This window comes from Nerophis lumbriciformis, linkage group LG34, assembly GCF_033978685.3.
Source record: "Nerophis lumbriciformis linkage group LG34, RoL_Nlum_v2.1, whole genome shotgun sequence".
Lineage (NCBI taxonomy): Eukaryota > Metazoa > Chordata > Actinopteri > Syngnathiformes > Syngnathidae > Nerophis > Nerophis lumbriciformis.
In genome coordinates, this window is record NC_084581.2 from 6,155,485 (window position 1) to 6,172,951 (window position 17,467).

At 43.1% G+C, this 17,467-nt stretch overlaps 1 protein-coding gene and 2 long non-coding RNA genes across 3 annotated transcripts; 2 read left to right on the plus strand and 1 right to left on the minus strand.

Moving 5' to 3' along the window:
• Positions 1-859: 859 nt before the first annotated feature.
• LOC133576165 (cytochrome P450 2K4-like) lies at positions 860-12,870 on the plus strand. The gene is made up of 9 exons (XM_061929197.1): positions 860-1,128; positions 1,191-1,353; positions 1,430-1,579; positions 10,757-10,917; positions 10,984-11,163; positions 11,226-11,367; positions 11,438-11,622; positions 11,682-11,823; positions 12,016-12,870. The coding sequence occupies exons 1-9, from the start codon at positions 925-927 to the stop codon at positions 12,210-12,212; spliced, it is 1,524 nt and encodes a 507-aa protein (XP_061785181.1). The 5' UTR covers positions 860-924; the 3' UTR covers positions 12,213-12,870.
• LOC133576179 (uncharacterized) lies at positions 1,574-3,836 on the minus strand. The gene is made up of 3 exons (XR_009811598.1): positions 3,754-3,836; positions 3,494-3,545; positions 1,574-3,422 (listed from the first exon to the last, which is right to left on the minus strand). It is a non-coding gene; the product is annotated as an uncharacterized lncRNA (long non-coding RNA).
• A 1,402-nt stretch (positions 12,871-14,272) lies between the features above and the next one.
• LOC133576175 (uncharacterized) lies at positions 14,273-15,741 on the plus strand. Its single transcript, XR_009811594.2, has 2 exons — positions 14,273-14,953; positions 15,636-15,741. It is a non-coding gene; the product is annotated as an uncharacterized lncRNA (long non-coding RNA).
• The last annotated feature ends 1,726 nt before the right edge of the window (positions 15,742-17,467 follow it).

The window sequence follows — 17,467 nt, forward strand, 5'->3', positions numbered from 1 at the left end:
ACCTTAATGGAAGTGTTTAGATGCTTTTTAAGGGCTTTATAGGCAGAATTTAACGGCTCCCATAGGCTCCATTGTAAGCAGACTTTTGAGCGCATTTATTAAATATTTAGAATGCAAAAAAAACAAAACATCCATTGCCTTTCATAATGATTGTGAACTAAAGGCAAAAAAAGAAAGAAGTGCAGTTCCTTGCTCTGCTTTATGACCAACAACAAGCTGATGATCACGTTTAATAAATTCTTAAATTTTTAAACTTTTATTGAATTTTCAAAAAGTACACTACATAGATGAAAATGAAACCCAGTATGGAAGGAAGTCCCATTCATGAATCAATCAAAATAAACATCTTATTTTCAACATGTAAAATGTACTATCCAAAACTTTTTTTTTTTTTTTTAGACTTTTAGGTTAAATAACTGAATACAATGCTTGCATGTTTTTGAATATAATCCGCGTCAAAAGATTTAGCTCGTCACAAAGCTGTTCAAGCGACTAATGCCCTCTGGTGGCTGACTGAGAAAACGACAACTGAGGAGACGTCACATGACCGCTATCTGATGATCAATAAGATGAGATCAAAAGGCATGTTTAAACACTGCTCTGATAACGCATGACTGATAACTTTTACCTTAAAAGTAATCAGTCATGCGTTTCTTGTCTCTTTGGGACGTCTTTGACCGCTGAGGGTCATCAATCACCTCCCTCCTAAAGCAGTGAGAGCCCTGTATAGTGGAAACAAAAAAGGCATTAAGCGATTGAGCAACCTCAAACAAACAACAAATGTGATATTTTGAACCTAAATGTGAAGCAAAGCTGGGGAACCAGATGGACGAGAAAGTCCCCTCCCCTTTGCTGTCTCAAATTACACATCACAAAATGTTTTGTGAGCAGTGAGTACACGCTGGCAGAGGAACACATTCTAAAATGGGATTCTTGGAAGCTTTTCTCCGGGCGGATATCTACGTACACCTGCTGGGGGCTGTGGTCGTCCTAGTAGTGGTCTACGTTGCTTCATCCACTTTAAACTCCAGTCAGGGTGGCAATGACCCCCCGGGACCACGACCGTTTCCTGTGCTGGGAAACTTATTGCAATTGGACCTGAAGAGACCCTACAACACGTTAGTGGAGGTGATGATGACCACAACATTACCTCCTCTTTTAATGGTGTTCACATTCATCTTCTCTCTTAGCTCTCCAAGAAGTATGGCCCCGTGTTCACCATCTACCTTGGGTCCAAGAAGGTGGTGGTTCTGGCCGGCTACAAGACGATTAAGGAGGCACTGGTCAACCACGCGGATGAGTTTGGAGAACGCGACGTCTTACGACTGGTGACGCAATACAACAAAGGACATGGTGAGTCACTTTCTAACAACAAGTCGGTAACCGCATGCATGCCCCCTTAATGGAGATCTCTTTTTGTTCTTCTGAGGCGTCTTATGGAGCAATGGAGACTCCTGGAAGGAGATGAGACGCTTCACTCTCACCAACCTGAGAGACTTTGGAATGGGCAGGAAGGTGTGTGAAGACAAGATCATTGAGGAATGTCAACACCTCATGGATGTTATCAGGAAGTTCCACGGTAAGGTTGTCACTACACTGTAAAACACTAAATCCATCCATCCATCCATCCATTTTCTGCCGCTTATTCCCTTTGGGAACGCGGGGGGCGCTGGAGCCTATCTCAGCTACAATCGGGCGGAAGGTGGGGTGAGTAGTCCTGAGTTCAATCCCGGGCTCGGGATCTTTCTGTGTGGAGTTGGCATGTTCTCCCCGTGACTGCGTGGGTTCCCTCCGGGTACTCCGGCTTCCTCCCACCTCCAAAAAAACTAAATATTATATCTATTTATTTTAATACAGTAATATTAAAGTAAAGTAAAAATCAATCAATCAATCAATCAAAGTTTACTTATATAGCCCTAAATCACGAGTGTCTCAAAGGGCTGCACAAGCCACAACGACATCCTCGACTCAGATCCCACATCAGGGCAATGAAAAACTCAACCCAAGGGGCTACAATGAGAAACCTTGGAGGGGACCGCAGATGTGGGGACCCCCCACCCCTGTGCGACCGGTGCAATGGGCGTCGAGCGGATCTAGTTAATAGTGTGAGAGTCCAGTCCAATGTGGGGCTACCAGGAGATCATCTTGAGGTGGAGGCAAGTCAGCAGCGCAGAGACGTCCCCAACTGATGCACAGATGAGTGGTCCACCTCGGGTCTCGACTTTGAACAGCTCGCGCTCATCTGTGGTCACCTAATCTGTGCCTTCGTGGAGAGGGGGGCAAAGCAGAAAAGAGACGGCAGATCAACTGGTCTAAAAGGGGAGTCTATTTAAAGGCTAGAGTATACAAATGAGTTTTAAGATGGGACTTAAATGCTTCTACTGAGGTAGCATCTCTAACTGTTACTGGGAGGGCATTCCAGAGTACTGGAGCCCGAATAGAAAACGCTCTATAGCCCGCAGACTTTTTTTGGGCTAAATCATAAATCTTTAGCAGCTTAGTCACCAGGATTTCACTAATTTACAATGTTTTTACACCAAATTACTGTACATTGAAAACCGGTATCACTGTTATTTTTGCGGCAAAATTCTGATGACTGACCTGCCAGTTTTTTTCTGTAAAATCTACAGTTTTTGTTTTTACAGTGCATTACTGTAAATGAAAAAAAACGATGCTCCTGTTACTTTTACAGTAAAATTCTGGCAAATGAGCTGTCAGTATTTTACTGAAAATCTACAGACTTTTTTTTACTGCACTAAAAAAACAAATCTGTAGATTATACTTAAAAAAATTGGCAGACATAATTTTACTGTAATGCTTATGGTGTTTTTTTTACACCAAATTACTTTAAATTTAAAGTCTGTATCACTGTTGTTTTTATGTTAAAATTCTGGTGACTGAGCTGCCAGTTTTTTACCGTTGTCGTTTTTACGTTGCATTACTGTAAATCAGGGGTGTCAAACTCCTTTTAGCTCAGGGGCCGCATGGAGGAAAGTCTATTCCCATGACAGACTGGTAACATCGTCCAGAATGCAAAAAGAACTTACAGCATGTACAACATCATCTTTTCGATGCTGTTGTCCTCGAGCAAGCCTTCGTTATCCGGAATCTTTGATGGAAGAAAAGCCTTCACATCCGCAACTAGCGAGCCTTCAACGACTTCGCGGCGGTCTCCTGTGGACTCTCCGGCGAAAGAAAAGCCTCAGCAGCCTCCGCAAGCAAGTCTTCAACGGAGGGACATTCGACCTCTTTTTCGACAATTTTGTCCTGGAACAATTCTTCAACGGCAGGAGTCTTTTGCGGGTTTAAAACCTCCTCCTCCGCCTCCTCCTCCGCAAGCTGGTCTTCGGAACGTTTTGGCGGGAAGTGTGGTGTCTACTCGGTTAAGACCATCCATCGGGCCAGAGCGGTAAAAGAAACATCTGTAAGTAAATATATATATATATTGTATAATGCATATTTTTTCTTGTAAATTGAAAATCATTTGACTCACCAAACTGTGATCGTGTAAAAGAGATCTCTTTAGAATCTTCCCACATCCCCCTCTATAAAGCAAAATAATGATTACAAATAATATCAAACAAATCGATAGTTTAAACTCGCCGCTAGAGTAGTTTTCCAACTTTGTAAGATCAAACAAAGCTCGTCGTCTCTTACTTCGGCGTCGACTAGCTCATTGTCTAATAAAATATACCAATAATGTTGTAAAAACATAGGTAATAAAACAATGTAAAAAATAACCAGTATACTTACGCAAATTGGACGAAGGATCCCTTAGAACGTTCCTCGGACGAGCGTGAATTTCGACGCGATGTTTAACTGCTTTTATTTAGAATAAATACTTATTATATAAACTCTAGACAGAAATATTACAATCAGTAAAAAAAAAAAATAATTACCTCCCTCTGACCTTTCCATAACCCCACCCCTCTTCTAAGGTCATCAATCATTTTTGACACAAGGTGTATCACAATCATTAATCATTTTTTTTGACAGCTAGGTCATAAATCATCTTTGCCATAAGGTCATAAATCATCTTTTGCCATAAGGTCGTAAATCATTTTTGACAGGTCATTTTTGACAGCTAGGTCATAAATCATCTTTGCCATAAGGTCATAAATCATTTGACCTTTTGACCCTAAGGTCATAAATCATTTGACCTTTTGACCCTAAGGTCATAAATCCTTTGATCTTTTGACAGCTAGGTCATAAATCATTTGACAGCTAGGTCGTAAATCATTTTTGACACAAGGTAGGTCCTTAAGGTTTTTTCGCGCGCAGTTTAATGTACGGAAACAGGAGCCTGGTGAGTCGGCAGATAGCTTTATAACATCAATACATAAACTGGCTGAACACTGTAACTTTGGAGTGCTTCGGGAGGAGTTAATACGTGACCGCATAGTAGTAGGGATAAGGAACATCGCTCTGTCAGAGAAGTTACAAATTGATGCGGATTTAACCTTACAAAAAGCCATAAGCCAGGTTAAACAGTCAGAGGTGGTTAAACAGCAACAGGCTGTGATGAGGGGTGAGTCTCCACAGGCAGAGGAGAGGAGAGAGGTTGATGCTATCTCACGTGCATTTAGAAGACAGGAAATGCAGGGACACAAACAACACGGCCAGGTGAGATCAAAACAAACAGAGACTGTAAGTAGTTCAGAGAGACGTCAGAAATGTGGAAGGGGCCCCCATAACTGGAAGGAGTGCCCAGCTAACAATGCAGAATGCAGGAAGTGCCGCAAACGAGGACATTTTGCCGCTGTGTCGTTCCATGCAGCCTGTGCATGAAGTACAGGACGAACTACAACAGGATACCCTCTTTATGGGGGAGGTAAGAGGGAAAAACTCAGGCTGGCACACAGACATTGAACTTAATGGGGAGGTAATCTCCTTCAAAATTGACACAGGTGCAGCGGTCACCGCGATCCCCACCAATCTGTATAAATACAGCAGATATGGCCCCTTGATGCAAACAACCAAGAGACTATATGGCCCCAATAACATTGTACTACAAGTCGCTGGGCAGGTAAAATGTCAGCTGAAGAGTAAAAATGAAACAGTCACCCAGCCCGTGTTCGTGGTGGACTCATTGGTCAGACCCCTACTGGGCCTGCCAGCCGTAGAGGCCCTGCGGCTGGTGGAGCGAGTAGATGAAGTAGAGGATCCAGGGGAAACATTTAAAAACAGGTTTCCCACGGTGTTTGCTGGTCTAGGTAGGCTCGACGGGGACTACAGCATTCGATTGAAGGAATATGCGAGGCCCTATGCACTCACGACACCTCTGGCAGAAAAAGTAAAGGAGGAGTTAGAGAGGATGGAAAAGATGGGGGTCATTTCGAGGGTGGAAAGGCCAACATTGTGGTGTGCAGGCATGGTGCCCGTAGTTAAACCTAATGGGAAAATCAGAATCTGCGTGGATCTGACCAGACTTAATGAAGCAGTATGTAGGGAGAGGCACATATTGCCATCAGTAGAGCAGTCACTGGCACAGTTAGACGGAGCAAAGGTATTCACCAAGCTGGATGCCCGGTCTGGTTTTTGGCAGATTCCCTTGGCAGAAGAAAGCAGAGAACTTACAACATTTGTAACCTGAAGTGGCCGTTTTTGTTTCAATGTCCTACCATTTGGAATTAGCTCAGGGCCAGAACACTTTCAACGCCGCATGTCGCAGCTCTTAGAAGGACTGACAGGGGTTGTTTGTCATGCTGATGACATATTGGTGTGTGGGGTGGACCGGCAACAACATGATGAGAGGCTGAGCAGTGGTGCTCTCCAGACTTCAGGATGCTGGGCTCACCCTAAATGAAAAATGCGCATTCGCACAGCCAGAGTTAGTGTTTGTGGGACACAAAATCAGTGGCGAGGGCATAGCACCAGACCCTGAGAAAGTCAGAGCAATCACAGACATGTCTACTCCACAAAAGGTAGCAGATGTGAGAAGGTTTCTAGGCATGGCAACATACGTGGGTAAATGTGTGACTTTTTTCACAGACATAACCAAACCAAAGGAGAGTGAGTGGGTATGGGGAGAAGTGCAACAGGCCGCATTTGAAAAAGTGAAAAGGGAGCTGGCCTCAGACAGGGTGCTGGCACAGTACAGGCCGGGTGCCTCGGGTGGGCTCGGGGCGGTTCTCACTCAGATGCAAGAGAACAAAGAGTGGCGGCCAATAGCATACATATCACGCAGTCTCTCTGATGCTGAAGAGAGATATGCACAGGTAGAGAAGGAGGCGCTTGCAGTTACATGGGCATGCGAAAGGCTCAGCTCATACCTAATAGGCCTGCAGTTCACCCTAGAAACAGACCACAAGCCACTGTTAGCTCTGTTAGGAACAAAGGCACTGGATGACCTACCCCCAAGAATCCAGCGCTTTCGCCTCAGGCTCCTCAGGTACTCATATCAAATAGTACATGTCCCAGGGAAAGCATTGATAACGGCAGATGCGTTATCACGCGCACTCATCGTGCGCACACTCACAGAAGATGAAAGGGAGCTAGAAGGGGAGGTGAAGGTGTTTGTGGAATCAGTGCAACAGTGCCTACCAGCATCTAAGGCAAAACTACAATAGATTAGAGATGCACAAGAGCAGGACTCCATATGCAGACGGCTTAGAGAGCTATGCAAACGGGGGTGGCCCAGACAGGAAGAGCTGCCAGAGCAGCTAAAGCCCTACTGGATGTACCAGAGCAAACTATACTGTACAGGAGGACTTTTAATGAAAGGTCAGAGGATTGTGATTCCTCAAACTATGGAAGCAGAAATGCTGGCCCGTCTGCATGAAGGTCATATGGGTATATCTAAATGCAAAGCAAGAGCAGAGCAGTCAGTGTGGTGGGTGGGCATAACGAGTCAAATCACTAAAATGGTGGCACAGTGTGTAACATGCATTAAGAGCCAATCACAGCATCCTGAGCCCATGATCCCATCAGCACTACCCCAGCGCCCCTGGCAAAAGGTGGGGGTGGATATGTTTTACCTGAAAGGCAGCTCCTACCTGTTAGCAGTAGACTATTATTCGAGATATATTGACATTGAGAAAACCCCAATTACCACATCTAAGGGGATTATCAATACACTTAAAGGCATGTTCTGCAGGCATGGAGTCCCAGAGGAGCTACGGAGTGACAATGGTCCACAGTTCTCATCAGCAGAGTTCACAGCCTTCGCCAGAGATTATGACTTTTCGCACGTGACAAGTAGCCCTTACTTCAGCCAGAGTAACGGAGAGGCGGAGAGGGCTGTCAAGACGGTGAAATTGTTGTTACTTAAGAATGAGGAGGACCCATACAGGGCAATGTTAGCATATAAAGTCACACCATTGCACCATGGGCTGTCACCAAGCGAGCTCCTGATGGGAAGACGTCTCCGCTCGCCGCTGCCACAAGCGTCATCCAACCTCAAACCACAGCGGCCCAGAACAAAGGCCTTCGAGAAAAAGGACTATCAGCTGAAATGCACACAGGCTCAGAACTTTGACAGCAGACACCGTGCCGCACAAAAGCCCGAGCTGAGGCCTGGACAGTCAGTATGGATATCTCCCTCAAAACAAACAGCTACAGTGATCAGAAAGGCCGACACGCCACGCTCCTACGTGGTCGACACTGGAGCAGAGGAGGTGAGGAGAAACAGGGCTCACCTTCAGGCTCTTCCTGAGCCACAGCTCCAGCCACAGTCGGCTCCACAAGAGCCACCAACCCCACAAAAGGAACACAGAACAGAGAGGGAAGCAACACCAGGTACACCAATCAGAGAGCAGGTAACCCAGACACCGAAAGCAAGAGATGCTCCAAGACGGCAGGTAAAGCCACCGGGGTGGCTTAAAGACTATGTCTTGTGAAAGGACAGGACATAACGAAACACATCTTGTGTAATGTCGAAGCATAAAAAGGCAATTACTGTTTAATTGTTAGTTGGCAACACTGTTGTTGTTGTTGTTTTTTTTGTTGTTTTTTCTTTCTCAGGAAGAAATGAGGATGGTAAGGAATTTGTTATGCAATTCTCATACATAATGCCGTTATAGGGTGTTAGGTTGATTCATTATAAATGGTGATCCTTATTTATAAATACATTGCAATGATTGTTCATTCCTTGTTGTACATTGGAGAAGGGGAGATGTAGTGGATGTCTATTATGGGCATCCATAGTTGTGTATGTGTGTTCGGAGCATGCGCAGTTGGTTCAGTAAAGTCTACACCACTGAAGTGGACAGCCGTGTGTGTGTCACTGATTTCTACACGTATTGTGAGGCATTAAAACTTAAAAATAAATACAACTTCAGATTGTTTTCTTTGTATTACTTTGGCCAAAAATAGAACAAGCACATTCTGAAAAGTTGCATATTACAAATAATCGTCCTGGCAAAACACTTCAAGTTAGATTAAAGTTCTGAGGAAAAAAATGGTACAGTTTCAAAAACAATATGAAGAACACAATGAACTTAGACTTTGTCTCAGTATTTTTACAATGCCATTAAACTTTGAGCACTTCCTGTTGGGCAGTACACCATTAAAAACATTTGGAAAAGTGACTGTTTCCTCAAATCGCCGCATTGGTGAAATCCGCAACTGACGGAACACATTCATTTATCATCATTCGAATGTTACAATTATAATATTAACAAAACAATTATCAAAATGACACCATAGCCAAAATCAAGGTAACATAACTACAAACTTAACCAATGTGAACATAGATTTAAGCATAAACTAAAATAGAACAAACACAACAAATGTAAAAACACACATTTTACAATGGAGTTCTGGGTGCGCATGGTGCATTCAACCAATTGCAACAAGCACTGCATGGAACTCTAACTTCAAAGATGATGGTCAAGTTGACTTAAGTCTTTTCATATTACAGTTTTATCCTTTCAGTGGATAATTTAAAATTAAAAAAGGTATTGTGCGTCGATACTGCCGCTATCTGCTGCCAGCCACAACAGGGTCAGCCGATTGCTTCCACCTGCGCTGATTGGAGTAACAGCAGCCAATCTGGAGGGTGCTTAAAGTCAGCTGACACGTCATCTTTAAACACTGTCATGTGTGATGTGAGTTACACTTGAATTGTTATTGTGAAATCCAGTGGACACATTTAGAATGCCAGTTTCTTTCATTAAAAATGCAGCTCATTTTTATATTAAGCACCCTGATCTTGCGGGTCGTGGGCCGGATTATACCTGTACGTTTGACACCCCATGGTACCACTTTTATTTTTACAGTAAAATTTTGGCAACATACCATGAATAGATTACGTGGACCCCGACTTACACAAGTTGAAAAACTTATTCGGGTGTTACCATTTAGTGGTCAATTGTACGGAATATGTACGGAACTGTGCAATCCACTAATAAAAGTTTCAATCAATCAAGCAGCAAAATTTGATATTAGTGTCCACTGTATGGAGTAAAACATTTATTTTGGAATGCAAAATAATCCCACCAGGAAGACACAATGTCACGCCAATTCACACAAAATATCAAGCAAATTATGCCCTGTCTCGTAACCTTTAGTCCAATGCCCGCAACTTCTGGCCAGTCACATTTATCTCTGAGTGGTGCTCAAACACACGTCAACTGTCTAATGAAAACTTAAGTTTGTTTCTTGTGTAGACAAAACAGTAACAACACCATGTATCAATATATCAACTCTTTATTGCCCAAATGGCACAATTGTCTTTTCGCATAGCTCAGACCTATTTCCTCGTTCTGTCTACAGCGCTAAGCCTTCTGAGTAATGTAGTATATAAACATTTACTTTTTAGTTTGCGTGTATTTATATATTTATTTAACATTTATTTATCCAGGGTAAGGCAATTAAGAACATATTTTTTAATTTGCTTTCTGTGTGGAGTTTGCATGTCCTCCCCGTGACTGCGTGGGTTCCCTCCGGGTACTCCGGCTTCCTCCCACTTCTAAAGACATGCATCTGGGGATAAGTTGATTGGCAACACTAAATTGGCCCTAGTGTGTGGATGTGAGTGTGAATGTTGTCTGTCTATCTGTGTTGGCCCTGCGATGAGGTGGCGACTTGTCCAGGGTGTACCCCGCCTTCCGCCCGATTGTAGCTGAGATAGGCTCCAGCGCCCCCCGCGACCCCAAAGGGAATAAGCGGTAGAAAATGGATGGATGGATGCAATGCTGACCTAGCAAAGAGGCAACACTTACATGTTAGAGATGTTGAAATGTGATGATAATTTCTCATCGTCCCTCATTTACCAACATAAATCAGCTCTATAGGTTGCTCTCAACAGTTCACAAATGCTCTTAATGTACGGGGTTAAATGTTTTGGAACATGAATTAATGTTTAAGAGTGGATGACAGAGCTGACAGTGGACAAAAAGGAAACTTTTGGTGGGTTTTCTTTCTGTAATTATAATGAATTATTACTATTATTAGTTATAATTAAATAAAACATACAGTAATATGACAATGAGCTCTGAGAATGTGCTTTTACTGCCATCTAGTGTATACTTTTTAGTCTGTGTGGTATAAAATGAGTAAAACATCAATACACTAATTGTTTTTCTTTTTTTTGTTGAAACAATGTGTTTTTTGAGGTAAAAAAATTTGAAGTTAAAAATTCACAAAATCGCTAGTTGATCAAATTTAAAGCCTCCAAAGTTTTGATGCAACTGAATGATAAAGCTTTTTTAAGCCTTTTAGGCCAAAGCAGTCACAAAAAAATCTTGCAAAATCTTAGAGGGACTGATACGAGTTGGCCGCTATAAACAGGTTTGACTGTACTTGATTGTTTCAGGAGAGTCCTTTGACACCACTCAGCCAATCAACTATGCAGTCTCAAACATCATCTGCTCCATCGTTTACGGAAGCAGGTTCGAATATGACGACCCCGAGTTCACAGCCATGGTGGATGGAATGAACCGGAAAATCCAGCTTGCTGGCTCCCCGTCAGCTCAGGTGCCTCCTCTCCTCATACTTGTCGCTATATCCTCATCTTCTTCAACAAGGACATGTCCTCTTCAGGTCTTCAACATGTTCCCGTGGCTGGGCAAGAGGCTGCAGCAGAACAAGGAATTTTTCAGACTGACCGAGGACTACAGCAGGAAGAATCTGGAAATATTTAGTCGTTTGAAAAAAAGCCTCAACCCGCTGATGTGCAGAAGCCTGGTGGATGCCTTCTTTGTCCGCAAGCAACAGCTGGAGGTGCGTCAACACCACATAATGGTCCAAAGTCCAAATTCTCGATGCTGATTGATTGTCTTCAGGAGTCTGGCAGCAGCAACAGTCACTTCCATGATGAAAACTTAATGTGGACGGTCCAGAACCTCTTTGCCGCCGGTACCGACACCACAGCCACCACACTGAGGTGGGCTCTTCTCCTCATGGCCAAGTATCCAAACATCCAAGGTAAGAGGCTGTGCCCTCGTGTCTCGCACACCTCTATGCCAGCACCCTGAAGACACACGTTCCACCTCAGAGCAGGTCCGTGAGGAACTGCACAACGTAATCGGGAATCGGCAGGTCCAGGTGGAGGACAGGAAGAACCTGCCTTTTACGGACGCCGTCATCCACGAAACCCAAAGGGTGGCTAACATCGTCCCCATGGCGCTTCCTCACAGGACTAGCCGGGACGTCACCTTCCGGGGTCACTTCATCAAGAAGGTCTGACAAAGTACAACACAACAAAAGACATCAACGTTCACCTCATTGTCTGTCTTCAGGGGACCGCCATCTATGTCCTCCTCATGTCCGTCCTCTACGACGAGGACGAGTGGGAGAAGCCACGATCCTTCCATCCCGCCCACTTCCTGGACAAAGACGGGAAGTTTGTCATGCGAGATGCTTTCATGCCCTTCTCTGCAGGTGAGTGCTTCAGGGTGAAAGACAAAAACTTGTCTTTGGTGTCTCGTGTACTTTGAACAAAACCTTGAACCAAAATATTTTTTTATTAAGACTCTTCACTTGTAGCTAGGCAGAATTATTTGTGATATTGCTGAGTCGTCACTTATCACAGAAAGGACAGTGTCAACTTTCTGGTTCTCTTCCTGTGTTTAGGTCGTAGGGTCTGCTTGGGAGAAAGTCTGGCCCGCATGGAACTCTTCATCTTCTTCTCCACACTCCTGCAGCACTTCCGCTTCAGTCCTCCCCCGGGCGTCTCTGAGGACCACCTAGACCTAACCCCACGTGTGGGATTCACGCTCAGCCCCACTGACCACCAGCTGCGAGCGCTGTGTTACTTGGGAGCTGAATAGTAGTGATTCATGTAGTGTTTTTTGTAGCTTTGTATGTTGTACTTCATGTAGTGCCTTACGTAGTGCTTTACAAAGTGTTTCATGCAACACTTTCTGTAGTGTTTCATGCAGAGTTCCATGTAGTGTTTAATTAAGAACTGATTTTCATTTGCAACACTGATGTAGCAAAGAGGCAGCACTTACATGTTAGAGATGTTGAAGTGTGATCATAATCTCTCATTGTCCCTCATATACCAACATAAATCAGCTCTGTAGATTGCTCTCAACAGTTCACAAATGCTCCTGAAGTACGGGGTTAGATGTTTTGGAACATGAATGAATGTTTAAGATGGACAAACACTTTTCAAGTGTAAAACAAACACGGAGAATGTCTGCAACTTGTGGATGACAGAGCAGACAGCAAAAAGGACACTTTTGGTGGGGTTTCTGAGGACCACCTAGACCCGACCCCATGTGTGGGATTCACGCTCAGTGCCACTGACCACCAGCTGCGAGCGCGCTGCTGCTTGGGAACTGAATAGTAATGATACATGTAGTGTTTTTTGTAGCTTTGTATGTAGTGCCTTATGTAGTGCTTCACAAAGTGTTTCATGCAACATTTTCTGCAGTGTTTCATGTAGCGTTTCATGTAGTGTTTAACATACCGCTTTATGCAGCATTTTATGTAGTACTTGTCGTGTTTCATGCATCACTTTATATAAAGTTTTATGTAGTACTTCATGCAGTTCTTAAAGGGGAACATTATCACCAGACCTATGTAAGCGTCAATATATACCTTGATGTTGCAGAAAAAAAGACCATATATTTTTTTAACCGATTTCCGAACTCTAAATGGGTGAATTTTGGCGAATTAAACGCCTTTCTACTATTCGCTCTCGGAGCGATGACGTCACAACATTACAAACACCTAGTCAAATCAGCTCTGTTATTTTCCGTTTTTTCGACTGTTTTCCATACCTTGGAGACATCATGCCTCGTCGGTGTGTTGTCGGAGGGTGTAACAACACCAGTGGCCCAAAGATGCGAAAGTGGCAAGAAATTGGACGTTTGTTCCGCACACTTTACCGACGAAAGCTATGCTACGACAGAGATGGCAAGAATGTGTGGATATCCTGCGACACTCAAAGCAGATGCATTTCCAACGATAAAGTCAAAGAAATCTGCCGCCAGACCCCCATTGAATCTGCCGGAGTGTGTGAGCAATTCAGGGACAAAGGACCTCGGTAGCACGGCAAGCAATGGCGGCAGTTTGTTCCCGCAGATGAGCGAGCTAAACCCCCTGTATGAGGGGCCGTGAGGGACATTATTCAGAATTACCTCTTACATACACTACTGAAATGCTCTCACACAAACAACTGAAATCTTTTTCTTTTATACACACTACTGAAACACTCTTATAAACACTACTGAAATGCTCTTACATACACAACTGAAATGCGCTCACATAAACAACTGAAATCTTTTTCTTTTATACACACTACTGAAACACTCTTATAAACACTACTGAAACACTCTTATAAACTACTGAAATGCTCTTACATACACTACTGAAACACTCTTATAAACACTACTGAAACACTCTTACATACACTACGGAAACACTCTTATAAACACTACTGAAATGCTCTTACATACACTACTGAAACACTCTTATAAACACTACTGAAACACTCTTATAAACACTACTGAAACGCTCTTATAAACACTACTGAAACACTCTTACATACACTACTGAAACACTCTTACATACACTACTGAAACACTCTTATAAACACTACTGAAACACTCTTACATACACTACTGAAACACTCTTATAAACACTACTGAAACACTCTTATAAACACTACTGAAACATTCTTACATACACTACTGAAACACTCTTATAAACACTACTGAAACACTCTTACATACACTACTGAAACACTCTTATAAACACTACTGAAACACTCTTACATACACTACTGAAACACTCTTATATACACTACTGAAACACTCTTATAAACACTACTGAAACATTCTTACATACACGACTGAAGCACTCTTATAAACACTACTGAAACATTCTTACATACACTACTGAAACACTCTTATAAACACTACTGAAATGTTTTTGTCTCACGCACACACACACACACCTGGAATTATTTTTCACTAGTATGTATAAACGGATTTCACCTGTGTGTGTGTGTGTGTGCTTTTTACACGTGCGTGTGAGAGACAACAATTTCAGTAGTATGTGTGCAAAGATTTCAGTTATATGTATGAGCGCATCTTACCAGTGTGTATGCAAGCATTTTACCAATGTGTGTAAGAGCATCTTACCAGTATGTATGGGAGCATCTTAGCAGTGTGTGTAAGAGCATCTTACTAGTGTGTGTGAGCGATGTTGCATTCCGGTTCCGGTCACCAATAATCCCCGCCCCTTTTCAGACAAGTTTTTTTTTTTTTTTTTTTTTTTTTTTAAAGCCAAGTTGTGGACAAAATGTCTGCCGACGAGTCGCTTAACCGAGGTGGGAGCTCCACTTCATAATTTGAGGGCTTCAGCTGAGAATATAAGAACACTTACAATGCAACAAGGGTCGGGCTGCCGCCGTTTGGTCGCCCCTGCAGGACGCGGCACCTGAGCGGCCACACAGGTGCCTTTCTCCTCCCGGCAGCCTGGAGCAAATGTTACTTTGCGAGTTTACACCGCACATATGCAACGTTTCAGTTCATGGACATCGAAGCAAGAGGAGGAAAAGGTAATTAGACATTATTTATTTCTAAATGATTGTTGAATCCCTCGAAATGTAAGGCGACATGGCATTGTAAATAAATAAATGATAAATGGGTTGTACTTGTATAGCGCTTTTCTACCTTCAAGGTACTCAAAGCGCTTTGACACTACTTCCACATTTACCCATTCACACACTGATGGAGGGAGCTGCCATGCAAGGCGCTAACCAGCACCCATCAGCAGCAAGGGTGAAGTGTCTTGCTCAGGACACAACGGACATGACGAGGTTGGTACTAGGTGGGGATTGAACCAGGGACCCTCGGGTTGCGCACGGCCACTGCGCCACGCCGTCCCATTGTAGTGAGCTACAATGGTAACATGTCGAAATGTGAGTCACGTCGTGGTACGTCAGTAGCTAATCAAATACTAATGATAATGGATTACAATTATTTAGCGCTTTTCTATTGACTTGATAGGGGGTCCCCAAACTACGGCCCGCGGGCCGGTTACGGCTCGCCAAAGTCCAACATCCGGCCCGCTGGAAAAAAATATGTTGTATTATTATTTTCAATGTGTCTTTTCTAATCCATTTTTTGGTGTCCCCTAGCCGCTCAGGCTAATCATATTGTCTAAAAATGCATTTCCCTGTATGACTTATATCGTCTTAGCTGTTTTCATGTGATCTGATTGTTACATTCTTATTTCAGAGGCATGACCATTTCAACAAAGACGGAATAAACAACCTCTGGATTCATGGAACTTCTCTGCACACAAATATATTAATTGGAATATTCAATAAATTTCACATAGAAACATTGTGATTATTATTTTCAACAGTGTGTTGAAAACAACCTTTTTTGGCTCAGAAAGGTTCCTTATGTCTTATTATTCATATACTTTCAATACTTGTCGGTGTGTAATTCCAGACATAGATGTAAACATTAATGAGACAACAATGAACATTTTTCAACAAGTGAACCCACTTGAAAATGATGGCAACTATGGAATAGACATTTTCACTTCAATTCTGCACTTTATTCAGTGAACATGGGAATTATAAGGTTTGTTAAAATGTTTTCTTCACTTGTGCAGTGTATTCTGCAAATTAATATTTTGTTTAAACATTTTGTAAAAAATAAATAAATAAGGAACCTGTTATACAGACCTGTATGAAGTTGCCCACTTTATTATTGCAAATATCAAAATCACACTGCAATACGTTTGTGCTGTGAACATTTATGTTTCTACCGTTGAGGTTTTTAAGTTATTTTAAAATACATGTTCTGACTAGTAATGTCATCCAGCCCCCATTATCACACACACTTTGTCAAAATCTCCCCAAACGTTTGTGATACACAATGTTTTTGTTTGTGATTATTGTATTTAGGTTTGGGGCTAGGTGTAAATATTAACACATTAACTTAAACTATAATTTTGGACCCAAAAAATATTCAGCACAAACAATTGGGACAAGTTTGGGAAGATTTTGAGGAGGTGGGGGGGCTGGATGACATCACCTGTCAGAAAATCTATTTTGGAATAACAACAAACTTAACAGCACAAACACTTTTTTTTTACAGCACAAACCAATGGCAGTGTTGTTTTAATATTTGCAATGGTAAGGGGTTTGTGCAATAAACTTAAGCCAGGTGTCATACAAGGCATATGTTCAGCTTATTTGTGTACATTTTAACTGTCCAAACAAGTATATGTTAAAAGACAGTTTGGCAAGAATATAAAATGTGCCGTCAAAATAAATGTAAACATCCATGCACATCCATCCATCCATTTTCTACCGCTTATTCCCTTCGGGGTCGCGGGGGCGCTGGAGCCTATCTCAGCTACAATCGGGCGGAAGGCGGGGTACACCCTGGACAAGTCTCCACCTCATCGCAGTAAACATCCATGCATCCATCCATTTTCTATCGCTTGTCCCTTTTTTGGGGTCGCGGGAGGTGCTGGAGCGTATCTCAGCTGCATTGGGGCGGAAGGCACAAGGGCCAACACAGATAGACAGACAACATTCACACTCACATTCACACACTATGGCCAATTTAGTGTTGCCAATCAACCTATCCCCAGGTGCATGTCTTTGGAAGTGGGAGGAAGCCGGAGTACCCGGAGGGAACCCACGCAGTCACGGGGAGAACATGCAAACTCCACACAGAAAAGATCCCGAGCCCGGGACTGAACCCAGGACTACCGTATTTTTCGGAGTATAAGTCGCACCGGCGTGGCGCAGTTGGGAGAGTGGCCGTGCCAGCAACCTGAGGGTTCCTGGTTCAATCCCCACCTTCTACCAACCTTGTCACGTCCGTTGTGTCCTTGAGCAAGACACTTCACCCTTGCTCCTGATGGCTGCTGGTTAGGGCCTTGCATGGCAGCTCCCACTATCAGTGTGTGAATGTGTGTGTGAATGGGTTAAATGATAAATGGGTTGTACTTGTATAGCGCTTTTCTACCTTCAAGGTACTCAAAGCGCTTTGACACTATTTCCACATTTACCCATTCACACACACATTCACACACTGATGGAGGG